General features: G+C 40.4%; 1 protein-coding gene across 1 annotated transcript in view; it reads left to right on the top strand.

The window, feature by feature from the left end:
* The window catches only part of F13a1 (coagulation factor XIII A chain), a 169,753-nt gene that overhangs the window by 40,916 nt on the left and 104,509 nt on the right, over positions 1-24,328 (top strand). Inside the window, exon 3 of the mRNA XM_035441525.1 lies at positions 8,423-8,674. Coding sequence (XP_035297416.1) covers positions 8,423-8,674 — 252 coding nt within the window. The remainder of the gene's footprint in view (positions 1-8,422; positions 8,675-24,328) is intronic.

The raw sequence follows: 24,328 nt of genomic DNA, 5'->3' as shown, positions 1-24,328 counted from the left end.
TGGGATCCATTCAGAGCTTCAACACAGAAAAGAATTCCAAGATGAACCAGTAAGGATGAGAACCGGAGTTTATTAAAGACATCATTATGTTAGCAAAAGTTTCTGTCCCACGAGCCGCTCCCAAGTAACCACACAGAGGCTTAATATCAATTATAAATGCTTGGCCAATAGCTCGGGCTTGTTACTAGCTAACTCTTACATTTAAATTAACCCATATTTCTTATCTATGCTTTGCTGCATGGCTTGGTACCTTTTCTCAGTATGGCATGCCCTTCTTTGCCCTGGCACTTTCAATGTGGCTCTCCCACCTAACCTAATCCTGTTTAGTGATTGGCCAGTCAGCCTCTTTATTACGCCAACCACAGTGACATATTGTAAAGGAGTATTCCACACATCTCTAACACAGATCTTAAGCACAGGGATTAAAAGAAAGATGGATGGATGCATAGAGGAAGAAGGAAGCAAAGCTAAGTGTGGCTGTGGACTACTCAAGGGATGGGTTCAGTTTTCATTTTCTGAACAATTTTTTTTGGGAAACAAAGCTGTGAGTGTATTTACAAAGGGTATTGTCCAGACTTATGAGTGAGAAGGGAGTGCTGAGAACTCAAGGTTGCAGATCCTATGTAAGCACAGTTTATTTACTGACTTTGACATTTTTGTTTGAGATGTCTGTAGAAAAACAGACTCTCTCAGTATGAAATTTTTTGTGTCATCAGTGATGCCTGTAATTTCTGGCCTTTTCTGGTAGGAAGAGAAGATTTGATGCCAGGACTCGGCGCCCCTGACCTTCTCTCCCAGCTCTTCTTCCTGTGTCATCACAGTTCCCCTGTCTTTCTATCCAGCCTCACTTAGACCATAGAAAGTGTTTCAATGCTTTGAGAAGCCCAGTATCCAGCCCCTCCCAGGGATACAACCCAAACACCTTTGTCAGTAGTCAAAGGTCCCCACAGTTCTTACCTTCCTAGGTCATTTGCCATACTATCTTTAGTTCTTTTTCTTCCCTAAGATGTACCATGCTGTCACTCACCTCCTGCTACCAAGACTTCTCTCCCCATTGTCCACTGTGTGAGTTTGCTTTCTTGGCAAAATATCTGAAAAGGACAAAGACATATGAACTAGTGGTGTCCGAGGTTTCTGCCCATCATGGTGGGGAGGATGTTGTTGGATGGGTGTACATCCAACACATGGGTGTACATTCAAGTGGAGGCCAGAAGACAACTGTGCCTGTGTACCCACAGAGATGAAAGGAAGCTGGTGCTATCTCTTAGCATCTAGGTACTCTACCACCACATCTACCTTTACGTTTACATCCTGAAGCCATTTCCTATGAGGATTCTCTTGGATATCCATTATATTATTAGCCACTGCCTCTTCTGGGTTATCCCTCTGTCTTCCTCATGGCTAATTATCCCAGCAGGGTCTTGGAACCATGCTGGTTCCATAGAAACTTCACAAGATTATACCTTACTTCAAAAGAAGGCTTAGTGATTCAGCATACCCTGAAAAGGAAAGTGAAATGTAGTTAAGAAATACCATCCACCATATGTTAAGATGGGGTCTCTCACTTAGCCTGTAGTTCATCAGTAATCTAGGTTAGCCAGTCAGTGAGCCCCAGGGGTCCACATGTCTTTACCTCCCCAGCCTCGGGATGACAATACACACCACCATGCCCAGTATTTTTTTAAGTGAGTTCTGGGTACTGAACTCATGTTCATATCACACACACTTTGCAAACTGAGCCGTCTCCTGATCTCTGATACTTTATCTGGTGCTGGTCACAGAACTGGAACGGTGTATATGCTAAGCATGTGTCCTAATACCAAGATGCACCCCCCAGACTTTGAACACTTGAAACTCCCTCCTCTTAGTTGCTACCACCAATGACTTCTGTATCTTGTTGACTGTAGTGTCTTATTTTTACTGTTGCTAACTTGGGATCTAACAATTGCTTAAAGACCTACAATGTTCTGGAACCTAGGAACTCCTGCATGGTCCTGAGACTGGTAGAATACAGTTCACTTTCCTTTACAAGGCCTTTGCATTCAGACTTCTGGTCTACACATGCATCATGCTGTCACTGTAAGATTTCTAGAGCCCGTTTGGAGATAGATTGATTGTTTAAAATGTGAAAGATGTCTACTTGGAAAAACAAATAGATTTGATGGAAAAATAAATTAGCTTCATGAAACACACCTTTCTAGATGGAGACAGAATGCATTCCTGAATTCTTTTTAGAGACCACCCTCTTAAAATAAGGCATTGTTGAAGGGGATCTGCAGGGAGGTGGAGGAAAAACTCAGCTGAAAATGTGTTTGTGTATGAATGGAAAGCAGGTCTGATAGGGGAAAGGGATGGGACTATGAATCTGTGTTTCTTGTGTTTGCAATGGATTGCTGGCTTGAGGCAGACACCACATTCAAGCGTTTCCACAATCCCTGAAATGTTCTTCAGGGGTGTGATCCAGCAAAGTCCCAGTGACATTTATGGGTCCATACTTAGTGTGAAGCAATGAGGAATTTTTGTGGTTTTCTACAGATGGAAAGAACACGTCATAGTTTAGTTCAATTGGAGACATGGATGTTTAAGTGGATGTCAAAGAAGATAGGATTTTTCTTGGACTTTTCTGATAGTTAAGAAAGACTCACATGGCTAACTGTTGACATTCACCAAGTCTAGCATATTAGAATAGTGTTAAAGGTGACATGCCAGAGAGGTGGTAAAAATATGTATGTCCCAAGTTGCTGGCTTCATTCCAAGCATTGATAATCCAAAAAATGTGTGATATAAAATTAGAATGAGGGACTATTTGGGGCTAGAAAGAAATTGAGATGGGAAAGAGAACAAGACAGGGCAATAGATGGATATGTTGGTAGATAAGGCCAAAGTATCCAATGAACAATATGAGAATTTAATGAAATCCATTCTTTTCTGCCTTGTGTACTATTAATATATGCTAACAAATAATAATGTACAAAGAAAAGCCAGTAATTAAAGTAAACATTTGCTCACTTTTAGATATCTTGAAGAGACAGCACCATTTTAAATGGGTGTGAAAGAATGCAATTGGTAATTACAACCCCTGCTTCTGTTCAGTAGTCTAGCTGAAAAGACTGTTAAAAATAAAATGAGAACTGTTGTGGGAGCCTCTGTTTATTGCTTCTCTTTGCTTTGTTCTCCTTCTCCTTTAATGTAAAATGGTGCAATTTGGGGAGAAAAATGTCTCCATGGGCACTGTGCACTGTTAGCAAACATATGCATGACAATCACTTATGTAGAACTGTATTTCACACCTAGACCTGCCTGGTGACAGCCATGCATGATGATGGATGGGTGTTCTAAGCCTGGCCTGATGGTGGTCTCTAGAACATGCTAACTCCTGAGGGTGAGAAGCTATTTAGTGAGATGAAATACTACTCTGCCACAACTTCCTCCCTCCCAATTCAATCATGGAAAATCCTTCCCCAGCGCTGTCACTGAAATCATTACACTCAGAATTAAACATGGTGTAATGGAGCCGCTGACAAGACCCTGAGGTCCTATTGACATGCCAGGTCTCACATTAATAACCAGCTTTCTGTATAGTGGAAAGGAAAAGACCTGCAAATTGGGGGTTGTTTTTGCCTCCCTTTGGAAGTCATGTAATGACTGCCTGTTCCTGATTCATTTTCAGATGTTGAGCTGCAGCCGTGTGACTTAACAGGTTAACATGGCTGCTCAGCCTTCTCCCTTCACTGCCCAACCTTACTTTAAAAAAAAAAAAAAAAACAAATCTGCATCAGTCCAAGCCTCCATGCTTTCCTCTGTGCCAGCTCTGCCTTCTCATCCCCTTGATTCATGCCTCTGGTGCACACATCTGCTATCCACCACTACAAATTGGCTCTTTGTCCTTTCCCTCATATTTTTTTCCAATTTTGTGACTTTGTTCTTTTTGCTTCTTCCATATTCCTCGGTTCCTTCTAACATCTTCCACCTGTTCTATAAAGGCAGTAAGATACAGAGCAATGAGAGCAGTCTTCACAGTGAATGATAGTGACTCAATCTTTATTGCCCTTCTACCTAGTTAAGTGACATCCATGCCTGGCTATGGATCGGCTCATCGAAGCCCAGACCTTGTGCATCCATAGCTGCTTTGAGTTGATTTCTATGGCTAGGTCTCCCCCCACCCTCAATGACATTTCTGGTTCTCACATTCTTTTTGTCCTTTCTTTCACGGTGTTTCCTAAGCCTTGGAGGAGATGGTATAAATGACTTACCTGAGGTGAAGTGTGCACCTATGGCTTTGTCTCAGCACTTACCTTGTGCATTCATGAATCTCTGCATTCACCACTGTGCTCACTAAAAAGAGAAACTTCTCTGCTTCAGTCTGAGAATAACATTTATCTATGGGTAAAAGCATAAATATTTAGATGAGAAGCTTTGCTCTACAAAAATACTCAACTCCCCTCTAGAGCCCATGATTTCCTTCACCATGAGTCTTTAACCAGGTTTATAAGCATATAGTCCCTCCCTGGAATATGTCTCAAATTTAATCAGAGAGGGGTTGGTTACCCTCATAATAGTCATACCATTATTGCAGAAGTGGGTACATCTTTCTTGGCAGATTTGTCTCATAGATCATAGAATCCAAAGCCTTTTTGTAATGCCATACACTTCTAATCTAGACAGGCATTTGGTGGCATCAGCTTCTGGAAGCACTATAGTGATTGAATTACAGATCACATTTACCTGAAAAAATTGTCTTTAATTTCTACACTATATCCAGGGACAGTGATGGTCTCTGAAGAGCAGCACGGCCTATGGGGAATAGGGAAACTTTACCAGTCCTATCACGCACAAGGAAGAGAGTTGTGCAAGAAAACGAAGATGGGGATAAATAAGGGAAGACAGACAAAAGTTACTTGGAATAAACACTCTCTTGAGGGTGGACTGAAGCAGGAACTCCTTGGAGACAGTGCCAGTAAATCCCCAAGAGTATCTCATGTTTACACAAAATCTATATTGCTCAGATTGTGGCTTCTTGGCAAAGAACCATGTGTGAGTCTTCATTGGATTATGATCAGTATATGTGATGCTTGTTCTGGATTGTGGGTAACAAAATCTCCTGACACACAGAAAAGCACCAGGATCCTAATCTTTCTGCCTGTTATAACATCTCCTATACAAATCATTATTTTATTTCAATCACTTGCATACCAGTAACCTAGGAAACTACTTCCTTCTGAATGCTCTCAGATTTTTTACGTTCTTTTTTATTTATTTAATTTAGAAACAATCTTATTTTACATATCAATCTCAGTTCTCTCTCCCTCCCATCCTCCAATGAACCCCCCACCCCTATCCCACCACCCACCCACTCCCCAAGGACAGTGAGGCCTTCCATGGGTGATCATCAAACTCTGTCACATCATTTGGAGGAGGGCCTAGGCCCTCTTACATGTATCTGGGCTGAAAGAGTATACCTCCATAGGGAATGGGCTCCCTATGGAGCCATTTGTGCTCTAGGTCCATTTGTGCACTAGGGATAAATACTGGTCCACTGTCAGAGGGCCATTAGCCTGCCCAGGCCTCCTAACTGGCACCCACATTCAGAGGATTTGGTTTGTTCCAATTCTGGTTTCCCAGCTTTATGACTAGGGCCCATATGCTCTCACTTGGTCAGGTCATCTGTTTCTGTGGGTTTCTCCAAAAAGGTCTTGATCCCTTTTCTCATTTCTCATCCCTCTCTACAACTAGATTCCAAGAATATGGCTCATTTCTTAGGTGTGGGGGATTGCTTCTGCTTCTATCAGCTACTAGATGAAGGCTCTAGGATGGCAATTAAGGTAGTCATCAATTCCATTATAGGGGAAGGGCATCTAAGGCAGCATCTCCTCTAGTGCCTAGATTCTTAGTTGGGGTCTTCTTTGTGGGTCTCTGAACATTACCCTAGTGCCTGATTTCTCTTTAAACCTATAATGGCTCCCTCTATTAAGGTATCTCTTTTCTTGCTCTCCTCTATTCCTCTCCTGACTTAGTCTTCCTGAACCCTCATGTTCTCCTCCCTCCTCCTATTCCCCCTTCTCTTTTTCCTACCTCTCTCCCCTCTTCCCTCATGCTCCCAATTTACTCAGGAGTTCTTGACCTTTTCCCCTTCTCTGGGGGACCATGTATGTCTAGGGTCCTCCTTGTATCCTAATTTCTCTGGAGGTGTGGATTGTAGGCTGGTAGTCTTTGGCTCTATGTCTAATATCCATACATGAGTGAGTACATAGCATGCTTGTCTTTCTGTGATTGGGTAACCTCACTCAGGACTGTTTCATCCAGTTCCATCCATTTACCTGCAAATTTCAAGATTTCATTGCTTTTTACCCCTGCTGAGTAATACTCCATTGTGTAACTGTACCACATTTTTTCCATCCATTTTTCTGCTGAGGGGCATCTAGTTTGCTTCCAAGTTCTGGCTATTACAAACAAGGATACTATGAATATAATTGAACATATGTCCTTGTTGTATGGATGTGCATTCTTTGGGCATATGCCCAAGAGTGGAACTCCTGGATCTTAAGGTAGACCGATTCCCATTTTCCTGAGAAACCACCATACTGATTTCCAAAGTGGCTGCACAAATTTGTACTCCCACCAGCAATGGAGGAGTGTTCCCCTTTCTCCACACCCTCTATCAAAGAACCCTGTTCAGATCTTGGTCACTAGAGAGGCTGAGGTTAGCCTTGTTTCTGGAATTTCCCATATGCTCTATATACAACAATTGAAGTGAACAAACTTTGCTCTGGTAGATTTTTATCTGCTTACAACTAAAATAATTTATAAACTTATTAGACTTGTATCTTTTTTTCAAGAAAAGAGATTTTCTCTATTTTAAAACAGTATGAATTTGATCTTTCCTGCAAATTAGATTATAAGCCAAGGAGTTAAAGAATTATGTATAGTTAACTTTCTATTTATAACTTAGAAGATCAGGAGAAATTTAGTTTTGAGGTTAAAGACCATGCAATAAGAATTTGGCCCAAATTGGGAGTAATCAGGGAAAAATAACATATGCCTTGAGATAGCTTATGCATAAACTATGATGAGCCAGGAAATATTACAAAAAATGACCTCCTGCTTAATCTTCAGTTAAAATGACAGCTTTAGATTTTTAAGGTATTTGTATTACATGATAAATTATGCACAAAGAACTTTTACGTAGACTTGGGCCTGGTGAAACAAGTCAGTAATCCTAGTTTCTCCAGAGGGACTAAGGCAGAACAGTTTGCAAGTTCAAGGCTATTCTGGGCTATAGATTGAGTTCAAGACCAGTCAGTCTAAGAGTCTTAGTGAGACCCTACAAAAACAACAACAATAAAAGAACAACTGATGGATGCCTCTCAGGGTAATCATTTCAATACATTATTTTATTCTCTCTTCCTGTAAACCTACTGGTATGACACTATTTCCTCACTTATAGATGAAGATAAGAACAGGAGAATAAGAATTTGTAAGGCCCAAGGTTGCCAGGGTGATGACTAGCAGAGCCCAGAACCAAACTCAACTCACTTCCCAGGAGAATGTCAACTCTGAACCTTAGCCTGTGGCATAAGTCTCAGGCATCAATGGGCTGGCAGAGAACACATGCTTAGGTTGAATATAAAAATGGCTGCATATGAATAGCTTGTAATCATAACCCATTATATGTGAGAGTATAACAAATACAGTGAATTTAGAATAAACAGAAAACATTGGCTTCTGACAATAAAACAATGCTGTATACTGATAGCAGTCCCATTTTAAAGTTTTTTATTAAAAACTATTATAACAGTGAAATTTCATAACATGATAACCCCAAGGTACTGTATAAGCTGTGTTTTATATTCAAATTGATGTTTCTATGTCATGACTGGATTCATTGTCTAACTGGTTCCAATATAGTTTGTCTCCTCCCAAATACATGCTAAAATTTAATCTCTGAATCTGAGTGTGGGAGCGTTTGGGAGTTGTCAGGATTAGGTAGGGTCATCAAGTCCTACCTATAAGATTAAACACTAGTGACTTCATAACAAGAGAAAAAGAGCCTCCTAGTGACACTCTGAGCTGCATCAGGATCTTGCAGTTAGAGGTCATTGGTGTGACCCAAAGAAACCTTTTTTCTTTGTAAGTAAATTACCCAGTCTGTGCTGTTATAATACCAGCAATAGAAACCAGGCTGAAATATCAACCAAAGAAATATTCCCAAGAAGTGCTATCTTTGTAAATTTTTTAGTAGTCACGGCAAGTCTGAGCCCTGAAGAAATTACAAGAATCAGCTACTATCACACCTCTTGGCAGCAGAAGTGAAATTCATACAGACTCTAAAACAGCATTTTCCTCCTTCAGCCACAAGATTACAGAGTTGGAACAAGATGTCTGAGAAACCTTTTCATCTTCCATTCCTCCTTTCTCCTTATAGGTCGCTACCCTCAGGAGAACAAGGGCACCTACATCCCTGTGCCTGTAGTGTCGGAGCTGCAAAGTGGAAAGTGGGGAGCCAAGGTTATCATGAATGAAGACAGGTCTGTGCGGCTTACCATCCAGTCTTCCCCCAAATGCATCGTGGGAAAATTCCGCATGTATGTCGCAGTCTGGACGCCCTATGGCATCCTTCGTACCCGCAGAGACCCAGAAACAGACACATACATTCTCTTCAATCCTTGGTGTGAAGGTAAGGGCCAAGTATTCCTCTTTACAAGTTCCCACAATCCCAAAGCGTCTCATTTGAAGGAGTAAAAGGGCTATTCCAAAGGACAGATCTGTTCCTGACTCTCTTAGTTACGTTTGTGTTATGGGACCAAATACATGACAAGAGGCAGCTTGGAGGAAGGATTTATTCTGTCTCATTGCCCGAGAGCAAAGTTCACCATGGCAGAGGTGTTGTGGCCAGTCACAGTACGTGCTCAATCAGGAAGTAAGGAGAAAGATAGCCAGGGATCAGCTGGAGTTCTTTCTCCCATTTTATTCAGTCTTGGATCTCCCCCATGGGATGGTGACACCACATCTAGGGTGGGGCCTTCTGGCCTGTTACAGCCCTCTGGAAATGTCTCCTAATGATTCTAAATCCAGTATAGGTGTACTAATCATCACCCTGATATACAATGTTTTCTCAAGATTAAAAGTGAGAAAGAAACACGATTTACTCTCAGTCTAAGTGAAGTGAATGCTGCTACACACTTCTGGAATTAATTAAAGATTGTTTAAAGTTGCATAGTGAGCTATTTATGGACCTGTGGTATTATCTCAGTATGTTATTTGTTCTGTAAGCAAAATTTGACATTAAACTCAACTTTCAAAACATTATAATAGAACCCAAGACTCTACTTTAAAAAACAATAAAGTCAGCTACATCAATAGCAGAAATAGCTTCATCACTCTAATTCAAGAACAAGAAAGCCTAAAGGATCCCACTTAATTATTTATTCTCATGATAGGTCTACATTTCACAAATCATTGGCCTGCAAATTCAGATATGAAATGATATTTTAACACAATATTACTTAATCTCTTATTGCTTATTTCCATTACTTGTTTCCATATAATGTTACTTCTTTCCATATGCTGTGAAAGCTTAAGCTAGTTACATTTAGATTACTCAGTTGGGTTAATGAGTTCTTTATCAAGTCCACTTAAAAGCTCAAATTTCATAGAATTTTCTCCTCTTCCTCACTTTTGCCATTCTATGCTCCCCAGCTGCTTCCATACACACTGTGGGGCTGAGAGTGCCATATGTTGTTAGGTGTGTGGCAATGAGATCTAAGAGCTGAGAGCAAGAGACGGCTCATATCAGCCTATTGGAGTTGGGTTTATCACTCCCCAAACATCTTCCGAACATGAGTCTGGGCTATTATTTTTTATTTTACATAACTCTTTGTGTGAGAAAGTTGCTTTGGACCTGGATTTTCTGAGGTAGATGTAGACAGTAATAGAGTAGCAATGTTTTCTACTCCTGTTAAACACATCCCTAGATCTCTGTCCTTTCACTTAAGTCTTTCAGTGATCTGGGCACATGGAACCTAGCTGAACCTGCACTCCCACCCACTCCCAGTTCCTGTCACTGCTTACTCAACACTCATCTATGACTCATGTTCAAGGTTGATGTGAGCAAGAGATGTCACTTGGGCCATGTGTAGCACAAAGATGGAGTCCTGTTTTTAGAAATCTCATCAATTATATATAAGGCATTTTGCAAATGAGACCTGGTGTGCTATTTGCAGACATGGGAAATAGAGGTGCCAACTAAGGGACTGAAAGTGAATTGGGAGTGATAGCAGAAATGACCAGCAAGGGTGTGTCCCTGGAGAGGGGAATCAGAGTGCATTTGAGTTATCTAGACCTAGAGAAGACACATAGATCCAGGGGGGAAGAAAGACAATATGGGAAGAACGGTATTTGGGAGTCTAGTAGAGAAGCTAGCAGAGAAAAAGAGACTGAAACAGAATTAGTATTTTAAAAGTCCACATTTACACAATTAATCAGGAGGCAGTAACTGGTTTTCCTTGCACTGAAAACAGGCAGTCATGGACTTCATGTAATTACCTCAGGATGTCTGAGGAATGACATGATTTACCCAAAGTGTGTCACAGTTTTATGGATTGTCTCATCCATGTACTATGTGGTCACTCCCCTTGAGAAAAAGAAATGTGTTAGTTGTTTTGCCTGCCATAGTGATTTTCCAGATGAGCTATCCATGAGGTAAAGACCTCATCATCTTTAACTGCTTTGTTGTTTTCTTGGTCTGCTCTTGTATGCATGATAAACAGCTTCTTGGTACTTCCATTCAAAATGTTGCTTAGTGACAATGTGCCTGTGCCCTAAATAGCCTGTTACAACATAGGGACCTCCCTTTGAAACTCTTTGCAGAGAAAGAATTGAAGGAAGGTGAGACTAAAACCAGAGAGACCCATTTGAAAGCTGTGGTTCAAGACAAAGATGGCAAAGGATGTAACTGTGGTGGTGGCAATGGCGATAAAAAAGGAAACGGAAGGGAGATCAGTTTGGGACCTAGAACATTGGTTGCAGAGCAATTAGAGATTAATGGAGAAATAACTAGATGTCTAGTTTGCCCCACTGAGTCGATGATATTGATATCTTCAGAACTGAGATGGCCAGAGAGGTGGAAGGGATAATGTAAGGACACTGAGAAATGATAATACAGTGATATCTGTGAGACATCCAACTGATGACATCAAGTAGGCACTAGAATAATAGGATATGGAATAAAGTAGGATGCAAATAATGTGTACTTCAAAGGAGTCAGATCAAGTTTGGGACGAACAGATATTTTAATAGGAAAGTACTCACGCATCAATCAGTCCTTTACACCAGGCGAACCATGCAACAGTGAGAGCTGCCTGCATGCGACCCTGGTATTTAAGGTCTTGCTACATCACTGACCCCGCCCTAGTGCGCATGGTCTGTGTCACCTGTGCCCGAGAGGGCGTGGCTAACATTTCTTCTACAATGGAACATGGAGGATATGGCTGAGCTAGCCATGAAAATGTTGTGTCATTAAGAGCAAGAGCAGACAATTAGAGTAACAGCAAAAAAGAAGTGAACAAAGTAGACTGGGAAGGAATGATCTTAGGAATTCCAAAGAGCAAAGAGCCAAGTACCTTTGTCTGATCAGAGGACTGCAGTTAACTGTGGAGTATTGCTCCAGACTTGAATTGGTGAATGAAAGCAGAGAGTTTTGTTTGTTTGTTTGTTTTGTTTTTAATATGATAGCACTAGGATCTTGGAGAGGATGAAGCCACTGAAACAATGGGGCAGAATCCAGGGAGATGGGCTACAGCATAAAATTAGAGTCAGAGAGTGTAGGCAATGGGTACTGACACCTTACTTAAGACATTGGGTCAGCTGTTAAGAGCACCCACTGCTCTTGCAGAGGATCAGAATCCAGTTCTAAACACCTACTTATAGAAGGCTCAAAGCCACTTTTAATGACAGCTCTAGGAGAAGCCAATGCTTCTGGCATCTGTAGGTACCTGCACATATATACATCAGCATACACCAACACACACACACACACACACACACACACACACACACACACGCACGCACCTCAGTACCCATGCAAGTATTCTATTGTGGTTGCACAACCATCCGAGCCTAAGGTTTTTTTTTTTTCTAAAGATACTTATGTGATTCCAGAAGTCAGAGTTGGAAAACATTGGCTCTAGAGGCAGATCAGCCTAGGCAGGGTCTGGGGACTAGGTGAAGGGTCTGAGATGGGTGACCTAGGCACACTGCACTGAGAAAGTCACACAGGGGAGAAGAGGAGGAAAGGTTTCAAAATTCTGTGAAGGGATCACAGTAGAGGCCAATTTTTGGCTCCCTTGGTGGGAAGAGAACAACGTCATGTATTGAGAGAGTGAGGAAGGAATGGAGAACTCGTCATCTGGGAAGCAGAAGGTGGGCTTGTTACAGAAGTGTAAGAGTGACAGATGGGTCCCCTGTCCTGAATGCAGGGAACTGGCCACAGAAACCTTCATCCCTTGACCTGTGGAAACCTGAATGTTTCTGCAAATTCCTAGAGGGCTTCTACCTTCCTGTTCATCTATGACCCCCAGGAATCCTGTTACCCATGTGTTGAGCTCTTGGAAACTCCGCCTTTTCTCAGATTTAGCATCAACATTAAAGGTGGCTACACAAGTCATCTGCCACCTCCAGGCTTTGGTTGCAGTTCTATCTGCAGATAAGAGACAGGTGGGAGGGTTCTTCTCAGGGGTTCTCAACCCTAGAGTCACCTCAGAACTCCTTCCCACAGATTAGTAGGTCAGGGCCCATGCTTCAGATTTTGTCTGTCTCACTAGTTCCCAGCTATGCTAATGGCAGAAGCATATTAGGGAACCGGGGGTTTATGTAATACAAGATCAGAGCATTGTAACCTAGAAGGCTTTCATCTGCTCACAAAACACAAAACCATTGTTTCCTCCTTGAGTCTAATCTAAGTCTTTCTCACCTCACTGCCCCTTCCTCATCTCCCTCCCCCTATTTACCTCCCCTTCTCTCCAATCTCTCTCTCTCTCTCTCTCTCTCTCTCTCTCTCTCTCTCTCTCTCTCTCTCTCTCTGTTGTGTGTGTGTGTGTGTGTCTATCTCTCTCTGTCTCTCTCTATATATATTTCTCTCTCTCTCTCTCTCTCTCTCTCTCTCTCTCTCTCTCTCTCTCTCTCGTCTCATGGAGAGGGACTTGGCAGCTTTTCTAGCTTTTCTATTTGAATGCTATGCCCATGCTTTGGGGAACTTCGAGCCTTTGGATAGCCATTCCCTATAGACTGCTGTCAACATTTAAGACAGTTGCTTAAGTGTCTTCTCTCGGTGTGCATTGAGGACTCTCATGGGGAGAGATCTGGGACAGGAGAGAGAGGTCACATCATTTCATGTGTCATGTGACTTTGCAGCCTGGCACCCAAGGCATAACCCACAAAGGAGTTCTGCATGAAGACCCTCCCGCATACACTACAGGGAACCCAGGGCCCGGTACCTGTGGCACTTATGTGCCTGTACATGCGCTGAGTCTCTAGAAGGCGGGTCATAAAAGAAATGGACCTTGGCACAAGTGGAAAAAAAATAACAAAGAAGACAAAGCTACGGAAACAGAGTCAGGTGGATCAAGGCGCTAGCAATAGGGCACACCGGGTGTGGCAGTGAGGATTGATGTGGCAGTGCACACTGGGTTGAAAAACGGCACCAGCGCATACAGCATTTGAGAGAAAATATTCAGCCGTGCTCCTGGGGGTGCTTCTGACTGCTTCACATTCATAGGCAATTTATCCTTCTTAATCACCAAATCATTAATGGGGATCGATAGCAACAGCAGCCTGGTAGGGCCAGGGGTGGATGCAAGGAGAATTCCTGCACAGTGTTTAAGTTAATGCTGCCGACAGAGTTTCTAGTCTGTTCTAGCAGGGAGCTTTGTCTCTGGAGTGTTGGACTCAGGACTGTGCCCACAAAGGAAATGGAAGCGAATTGAGCATTTATTGTGAATTTGTCTTGTCTGACCACAGAGGAACTATGAATTATTGAATGTATTTTGTTATTTAAATGTCAAATATTCCATTTCAGTAGTGTGGCATTACTGGCAGTGAGCCAGTTCTGAAAGATTTAGATTCCTAATGATGTTGTTTAGTACTCTGGGTCAGTATTTAGTGTTTATTTGGGTCATATCAGTATTTGGGTATTGACTATATATTTCAGATAGTCCTCCCCTCTTGACAAGTTGTCACCATCCTTGACTTGCCATTGCTTAATTTACCCTCACGTTCCTAGCATCCTACACAGTGCCTGGGTGCATAGTTAATGCTTCATAAATGTTTATAGCAATTATTTAATAATTCCAAGTAAACAGATGTTATTTCACCAAACCACATCACTACCACAGATCAGACACAAGTGTAATCTCAGACCTTATCATGTTGTAAAGAGAAAAAAAACATCGGGGGGGGGGTCTCAGTAGTTGACATGCACTTCAACCACTGAGACCCCCCAGTATGATATATATATATATATATATATATACAATATATCATATTGTATATATATATATATATATATACACATTTCTCTATCAGTATCCAATACCAAGTTAATTTTTAGGATTTTTGGCTTGTTTATTCCATAAAAAATTTTGCATTTCCTTTAAAGCAAGCAAATTGAATTAATTTAATAGAAAGAAATTCATGCTTGCCATTTATTGGATATTTTTGATAGAGATTAATAAATCTGGCCAGCCTGCATTTTATTATTAACTCCACCTTTCGACCATTTGCTTAGTAATTACACATGCTCATTAAGACCTTTCAGTACAGAATGGACTGGGATTCTCAAAGGAGTAATGACAAATAGCCCCTGCTCATGTAGGCCCTTGAGCCTACATTCAAAATTCAGGCCATAGCCATTTATCCATCATTCCACAGATGTATGTAGATGGTATGTCTTGCCCGTGGCCATGACAACACAATAACTTACATATAGTACACTGCATTGCTTACTTATTTGCAGATATTAAGGGCACAGAGCTTATTTCAGCACTAGGGACAGGCAATGAGAACGACAAAATTTTTCCCTCATACAGATCCTAACAGGTTTTACAACTAAGGTACTAATAAAATCTAATTACAATTGTAAAAAAAAAAAGTGCTACAATAAGTCAGGGCCAAACAAGAACATAAAAAATAGGGCCCTCTGACCATGTAGGAGTTGAAGACAGGGCAAACAATGGCTTGTACCTTCCTCAGCCCTTAGAACACTATCATATAGTAGCAAGTAAGTTACCAGATCAGATCTCTGAATATTATAGTGCTTGTATTTACTTAATCATGACCCAAATGCCCAGAGGGCAGCGATAGAATGTAGCATACAGAAGGACAATTAACTCTGGCTCTACATACCAGTGCAGCAGACCGGTGGGCAAAACCCTAGGAGATGCACATAGCGTCAACACTGCTTGAGGCTTCAGACTCTGCTTTGCTTATGGAAAGTACTCTCCTTTTTCCTTTTTTCTATATTCTTCTCTCATACAATACAGCCCCAACTTCTTCTTCCCCTTCTTCCCCTCTTCCTAGTACCCCCAACATCCTATTTCCTCTCCCCCAGATCCACTGCTCCTCCATTTCCCTTCAGAAAAGAGCAGGCCTCCAGGGATATCAACCAAACATGGCTTATCAAGTTGCAATAAGACTAGGAATAAACCCTCATATCAAGCTGGATGAGGCCACCCAGTGGGAGGAAAAGGTTCCCAGGAGCAGGCAAAGGAGTCAGAGACATCCCCACCCCTGCTGTTAGGAGTCTTACAAAAATTCCAAGCTAAACAAGAAGAGCGTGTATACAGAGGGCCTAACTCAGATCCATGCAGGCTCTGTGACTGTCACTTCAGTTCCTGTGAGCCCTGCTTGGAAATTCCTCTTTATGAGAAAAGGAGGATAGCTTAATCACTCATTCCACCATCTAAGTCATCTGTTCTTTTCATACCAAGTGAGCATTGTGGCATATGGCCCTGCAATCAGAAGGGAACCCAGGCAGCTCACAGAAACATTTCTACAAGATGATTCTGGGAGGAGAAAAGATGAAAGAGTCTGATACAGAGTCAGATTCATGCATATGACGTGTTTATGTCTGTGAGAAAATTTTCACACTCTTCAAAGCATGTTCATAGGTTACATCTTCCTAGCTTGTGTGTTTAGGAAAATGGTGACCTTTGGGATTATACAGGTAATCCCAGCACTAGGGAAGATGAAACAGAATCTCCAGTTCAGGGCCAACCTGGGTTTCATGATGAGCTTCTCGCTCAAAAGAGGGAGAGACCGAGTGGAGGGAAGAAAGGGAATTAGAGAAGAGAAGATGGGAGGGGGAGAGGAAAGGAGAGGAGGGACAGGGTCACCCTCATTCATCAGAGTCGGAGTTCAGGGAGTAACTGCCAGCTGAATTGATGAACACCATACCAAGAGGCCAGGATCGAATTGTTATGCTCATATTTCAAGAAAGAAGCAGGCCTTGTGATGTCACATAAATTTGTTAAGGTCCTAGAGAAAATTAGGAAGCCAACTGGGTATCTGGACAAAACCTTGAATATCTGGATCCATTTATAGCAACTGCTGTATTTTAAGGCAGAAGCTATTTGTAACTAACTGACTTTGTGTATTGTGCTGTTTCAGCTTTTGTCAATTAGACACAAAGTCACCAAATTGGATTGTGGGCATGTCTCTGGAACATTTTCTTGAAAAATGATTGATGTGAGAGGGCCCAGCCCACTGTGGGTAGTACCACCACTAGGAAGGTACTTCTGGGTTCTATAAGAAAGCAGGCTGAACAAGCCATTGGGAGCAAGTGTTCCTCTATGATCTGGTTAAGTGACAGCCTTCAGGTTTCTACATTAAGTTCCTACCTTGATTTCCCTTCATGTTGAAAGCTGTAAGGTAAAGTAACCCCCCTCCACACACACACCAGTTGTTTTGGTCATAGTGTTTTTCATAATAGAAAGTAAACTAGAATATGTATCAAGAGAAATGTTAGATGGCCAGCAGACACAATTCTGCAACCATTTGTCAATGCTGGAATGTCATGTTCTTAAAAGAAACAAACACAAAAAGGAAAACAAGGTTGATAGCTATAATATCAAATGGAAATTCTTCTCTAGGGAAAAAAAAAGAAATTAAAGCATGCCCGTACAGGCACAGCATCCCTTAGAGAATACAGCTAAGCAAAGAATCCCTGACATTTTCTTTGTAGAATTGCCTCATGAATAATAGTTTACTTTCTGAAGGCACATAAACTAAAAAGTCCTCAACCAGCCAAGCCAACAAAGTAACACACACAGAATAAACTCACACTCCGGTGTATACTGTAGCATCATGCACAAGTTTGCAGAGAATGGTAATGGCCCTCCAGTGCCCCATCTGCCCCCTTCCACACCTAAGTTGGAGGCCACATAGCAAAGGACTCCTTAAAGGCTACAGTCAACTATCAGGATGGAAGCTGTTCAGAACCTTCCAAAATAAAAGGCCAGATTCTGGAATTGGCTTTCTTTGTGGTCCAGGGTGTTCCAACCACAGGAGACAGGAAGTTATCCCTAAATTGCCAGCAGGGCACACCCCCAGCAGGTTGATCCCTCTTCTGATTTGACTGGAGATGGAGAATACATACTGACAACACCGAACTGGAGACACATTTGCTGTGCAGATGAGAACATTCCCTCTGACAGGACTGTGGGTCCTCGCTTCCACAGGCTCAACGTTAACACAAAAGGGAGGCCAAGCAATGAAAGGGAGTCAGCCAAAGGAGTCCTGAACCTTCCTGTGAATCTTGGCCTTCTCCAAAAGAGTGACTGATACCCTTTGCCTTTTTGAAGGGCTGGAGACATTGTTATCCCTAGAAGCAAGACCCAGCCCTGGTGGAAATGCTCTGCATGACAGCCTTTCTACCTCCACGGTTTATTTGCTCCTTCAGTTATTGTCTTGACATGTTCATGTGCATAGTGATATTGGACATGAGGTCTGCTTTAATTTTAAAACTGTATAAATACCAGGAGTTTTTCAGCCTATGCAGTGATAAATAGCATCCATCTCCCAAAGGGGCTATATAGATAATAAAAATCAATGGGCTTGGCATTTGTCCTTACATGTCTGTTGTAAAGTCTTTCTTATGCTGGGTGGGAGGCCAGTGGTAATGTCCAAGAGAGTGCCTGAAATCAGGCTTATATGTGAGTATTAAAATTTTTTGCAGCCCACAATTTTCTTTTTAACTACCTCAAAATTCCCAGAAAAGGAACAGTAAAACAAATGAGGTCATCATTCTTTACTGCTTGCCACATGTATGTAGTTAGCCACCCTGGAAGGGTGGGTATTTACAAGGCACTCTGAAGTGTTCTGTGACAGATCTGCCAGAGAAGACGAATGCAGAGACTGTGTCACATCCGCCAGTGGCAACTTGTGTAATCTTGTAACCTTCAAATTTAATCTCATTGCTGGTCCTTGGCCAAAGGTTACTTAGAACCTATACACATTGGCTACCAGGAAGTCCAAATTGTTGGGTTTCTACAACAATGAATTAGTTTTAGTTTGTTTTTCTTACGCACGGAGTCTGACTAGGTTCGAATCAGCCTTCCCTTGAAACTGATGCAACTCACTGCCCTCTGAAACCAATCCCTAATCTAAGATTAAAACAGCAAACATTAACTATTAAGACAAAAACAACCATTGACAGCCAAATATCCAAATATAAGCATGATTACATTTTCCTGTTTTTTATTAGCTTTTCTAAAATAGGCAGTTTGGGGAGTTTCCATAGTGATTTTTTTTTTCTCAATTCATTTTGAACAACTGTATTTTAAAGTGACAGATCTGAATAAAACAGGAGACATAAAGTGCAGCCTTCTACCCCTCAATCTTCTTTTAAAATCATAAATAAATCTAAAATTAAAATTGGAGTTTCCCATTTGACTTTCTTGCCTTGTTGAGGATACAGGATTAAGCCTGCCTGGTTTGAGGTAGGATTTAAGTCAGGGTAGCCTGGTGTGTGCCACAAAGCTCTGCCTGATCACAGTTCTCAGATTTATAGCATCCCATCAACAGCAACCCACGGCACAATGGGTAAGTCTTTATCTTCTTGGACTTCTCTCACATTTCAAGCAAAAAAACATGTGTTTACTTCTCAGTTTTGCAACAAGCATTTACTCTTCTTACTGTCCTTACCATGGTGCTGAGCACTGGGGACAGTGACCTACTGCTTTGCCGGTATGCAAGACAGTTAACAAACAAATCCTGGTTTCAAATCTCACCCTTGGAAAACTCACTTGCCTGGCCCCAGCCTCAGCTTCCTTGAGTAAAAAAGAAAAAAAAATGAATCCAATATAGTATCTTTCTTATAGGGACTTTGTGAGCTTTAATAAGTTAGTTGGGGTTGGGTTGGTAGTTTCTTTGTATTTTCTAGAAGGGGTGGTCTCATATTAACAATCCTTGACCTCAAATTAGCAATTCTCCTGCCTCAGCCTCCTGAATGCTGGTGGGGAGGGCTTATATAGAATGTTGAAAGTTTGTGGCACATACTAAATACTATGTATATATTTGTTTAGTAAGTAAATTTGTAGCAAGTAAAGGACTATCTTCAAGGAGTAGGATAAGTGTTTCTCCAATAACCATTGTGAAATAAGAAATCAAGTCTTAAGCCAACCTGCTCTGGGAATGACACAGGAACTTAAGTTCTGTTGATATGACAGGTAATAAAGACATTGATAACTGCAGCTCTATTGCTCTTAAAGATAAATTAATACATCCAAGTCGGGCATAAGCTGGGCAGTGGTACAGGCCTATAATGTCAGCACTTGGGAGACTGTAGCAGGAAGATGCTGAGTTCAACATCAGCCCAGACCACATAGCAAGATCCCATCTCCAAAATAAATAAAAAGTAGTTGGATTTCTAAACCTCTTAATAAATAGATACCTTGGCTTAAATGAAAATACCTTTTCAAGGTTACTTTTCCTGATAATGAAAGTTTTACAAAAACACAAAATAGACCTGGGAGATTGCTCAGTGGGCAAAGCACTTGCCATGCAAGAGTAAGTACTGGAGTTCTGATCCCCAGCACCCGTCAGACTACCTGTAATCCCATCACAAGCTGGGCAGCTAAACCAGCTGACTCTGTAAGCTCTGGGTTCAAGTGAGAGATTTTTACTCAAAGTATAAGGTGGAGAACAACTGAGGACACTGGACACCAACCTTTCACCTCCACATACACCTTCACACATGTGTGTGCCCCACACATGTGAACATACGTGTGAACGCACATGCAGTAAACGCAAAAAAGGGGGAAAAGGATGAGTACATAGAATGAACTCATACATCTACAAATCAGAGAGAACAGCTATTAATACTTTGGTATATCTCCACCCCTTTAATAAATTTTAGCGGTTTTCATTTTTAATTGGCATTTAACTAATGTAATGTAGTCTTTTAAAATATGTACATACATTAACATATACAACAAAAAACAACTTTCCACTTTCACTGATTTTTCCAATCCTAAAGACCATCCAGAGTAAAACAACTCTGTAGACATATTCTGGATATTTTACTGTGATTTTCTATGATAATGTCCACATACAAAATTGAAGCATTTGGATTTTTGACCACAATATAGATTTATACTTTGCCCCTTTTCCCACACTATGTATCATGGAGAGTTTTTTTTTTTTAATACCAGTGCATACATATTGTTTTTAATGACCGCTTGGCATTTTGTACCGTAATTTATTTGATTTTTCACAGCTGTTTGGATTTATAGTAATTTAAATAACATGTTATACATACATTTTATACAAATATGTTTCCATAATCATGCAGAAACAGCATTACTTAGTGGTCAATTTGAATTTTTAATTCACATAGACAATACCAAATTACTCCTTTAAAAAGCTATGGTGTCAGGGTTGGAGAGATAGCTTGGTGGTTTAAGAATGTACTGCTCTTACAGAGTTCAGTTCCCAGCTCCCAAGTGGTGGCTCACTACTTCCATCTCTAGCTCTGAAGCCTCTCTGGCAACTACCTTCATGTACACACACACAAACACACACACACACACACACACACACACACACACACACACACACACTAAAATATAAACAAACCCTTAATAAAAGGTATCATGACTACCTGCACATATCCTGCCATGATGGTAATAGGCTAACACTCTGAAACTCTAAGCTACCCTATTAAATGTTTTTCCTTTATAAGAGTTGCTGTGTCATCATATCTCTTCACAGCAATAGAAACTCTAAGACACTTTAGCTAATTTTTGCAAATTCTTTGTTTCAGTCAAACTTTTGATTCAGCATTCACAATTCTAAAGCCTAAGTGACCTTTAGTTGAGTTCATCTTGACTATATTGACTAATTTGTATCATTATATTGAATTTTCATACCCAATTGGAAGCTTTTGGATGTTTTCATTTATTCAATTTTTCTTGGGAAAGCTCAATTTTATTATAAAAATTTTACACTAACCCAAAGCAGAAAAATAATACAATGAAATCCATTAATATAGCTCCCAGACTTGACAATAATCATGACATACAAATTATGCATGTGTATATGTGCACACACATAGTCCTGTAACACATGATCACGTCTGTCAATGACCATTTTGAACACACAATAGTAGTCCCACAATGGCATTATAACTGCTTTAATTTCCATGAGAACACTTTATGATACTCAGAAAATAATGAAGATGGCTAATTAATATCTCTCAGAATATATCCGTGGTGTTGACTGTTACTTGACTATATAATTATGATAACAAAATCAACAAGAGTTCTTGGTTGCTTATTCCTTAACTAAATTTTACCGATCTAAAATTTGCTTTATAGGTTTCTTTGTTGTTTAAATCAGTATCTACAATTTGAACATTTTGGCATGTCTTCAAGAATCCTCTTCATTTATTTATTTGTTTTACCACAAACTCATTGCTGAAACTGCATTGTCATGTAGAAATTGCCATAGTCTTAGTTTGCTAATTCTAAGCCTTGATTTCCTGAAATATGTGCCTGTAACCCCTATGGGGTTTCCTGCTAAGTAGTTACTTATATCTAAAGGCTAGATCTAATTCGCTCTCAAACATTCTGGATGTTTTCTTTTGGAGTAAAAACACTTCTTAACTCCTGCCAAGCATGTATTCAATCAACAGATATGGATGTTTAGATTAATCAGTAGAATCAGATTTCCTTGCACTCATGTAACCACTACAGAGCTCTTCTTTGAGCTAATGATATCAGCTTACTCTATGATTTCATTAGGAATTACAAATAGTGATACCTAAGTCTCCCATTCTTTCTGTATTAGCATCTGTTGGTTTGTCACCTTGAGGAAAGTCTTATCTGATTTCTCTGTGTTCAAATTAGTACTTGGGTTCCTAGCACTCTATGAAGATGGCCAACACACTTAAAAACAATATTTATTCACAAATACTGGAATATCTGATGTCTTCTACTCTTTAGTTGTAGGGGAAATCCTGGCCACGCCCACTTGGGGCTGGCTACAGGTGTCGCTGACCACGACCCCTTGGGCATGGTCAGAGTGACATGGGAAAGGTTTAAGAGTTAGGGGTGTGCACGTGGAGCCCCTTCTTCCCTTGCTTCCTGCTGCCTGGCTAGGCGGATCTGTGAGTACTATTTCTTAATAAAGTATCTGTTATCTATCTGATCTGACTCCACGGTTAATCCCTCAATATTTAGTGGCTTTTGTTTCTTCAACATTGGCTACTATTTAGTCATAGTGCCTAGGATCTTTGATGATCTACTTACTCATTTTGTGTCAGGAAGAAGGGTTTCTTGACCCAATACTGTAATGAGCTGTTCTTTTTTCATAAGAATTTACCTTGACCCTTGTCCTACTTACTGTTCTATTACTATGAGGAGACTACATGACCAAGTCAACTCTTATAAAAGAAAGTATTTAACTGGGGCCTTGTTAACAGTTTTAGAGGGTTAGTCTATGGTCATGTGGTGGAGCAATAACATTATATCCTGATTCACAGGCAGCAGGAAGAGAGAGAGCCATGGGTCCTTGCCTGGGCTTTTTAAACCTCAAATCCCCCCTCCCAGTGACACACATCCTCCAACAAGGCAAGGCTTCCTAATCCTTCCCAAACAGTTCCACTGACTGGGGACCAAGCATTCAAATATAGGAGCTTATGGGGGCCATTTTCATTCAAACCACCACACCTTTTCTAATATTTTTCTTGTTCTTTAAATTTTTATCCAAGAATTTCTCAGTTATTCTAAACATAATCACTGTGTTCTTTCTGGGTTCCCCAATGGTTTTCATTTAGTATACATATATACACACACATTTTTCAGCTTTTCAAGCAACATATAGTAATAATGGAAGTACATGAATCCGATTTTCATATCTGACTGAACGTATTTCACATTTGGCTTTTTTCCACGTTTAAGTTTTCCTTTGTTAAAGATGCAGTTTCTATTATTAAAGTTTTTTCCAAGTATATTTCAATGCTGTTAATATTGTGTGGGAAAGTTGGAGAATATTTTAGGACTTTTATATTTCTTCCACTGTAATTATTACTACAATGAGCGATTACACTTATTTTTTTGATGCACCTCTGAATTGGTTCCACTGGTTAGATAGATATAAACTCTAGAATGAAGGTCAAGTCATTCTAACGAAATAGTCACCAAATTGCTTTTTGAAATGTTTAGCTGCAGTCTCACCAGTAAATTGGCAATATGGCCCACATCAGTTGATATTGGATATTTTACGTTCAAATCCTCTAGTACACATATGTTTATTATAAATTTCACTTTAATTATTTTGCCATTTTGGGTTACTATTTAATAAATGATATTTTGTGTATTTACCTTCCATTTACAATTCTTCCTTTATTTTTTTCGATTTTCTAATTTTCTTTTATGTATTTTGGGAAGCCTTTTTCAATTTACCAGAATTATTTACTTCCAGGAAAATTTTGACAACATTTATAAATAAATAGCAGTTATTATTGAAAGTATTTCTCTAGCTTGTCCCATTCTCTAAAGTTCATAATATCTAAAATATTAAAGTTTTATAGTTACAAATAAATGAAATCTACAATGCATTTCCTTTGTGCTTTTTAAAAATATTGCTTTGATTTTGATAAAGATGTATCATCTGGAACTGAGTAAAATATTGACCCTATTTCATACAATTAATGGAAATTTACCTGAGTGTTATCTACTTCTTTATAATACTGCCTGTGTGGAAGATGCTTTTCTGGGTTTGGGAATATGTACCAGAGAGATGGCTAGGTAGTTGGGAGTAAGGCCTTCCTGAGATT

Source organism: Cricetulus griseus, chromosome 3 (genome assembly GCF_003668045.3).
Source record: "Cricetulus griseus strain 17A/GY chromosome 3, alternate assembly CriGri-PICRH-1.0, whole genome shotgun sequence".
In the NCBI taxonomy this organism is placed as follows: Eukaryota; Metazoa; Chordata; class Mammalia; order Rodentia; family Cricetidae; genus Cricetulus; species Cricetulus griseus.
This window is presented reverse-complemented; position numbering and strand designations above follow the sequence as displayed.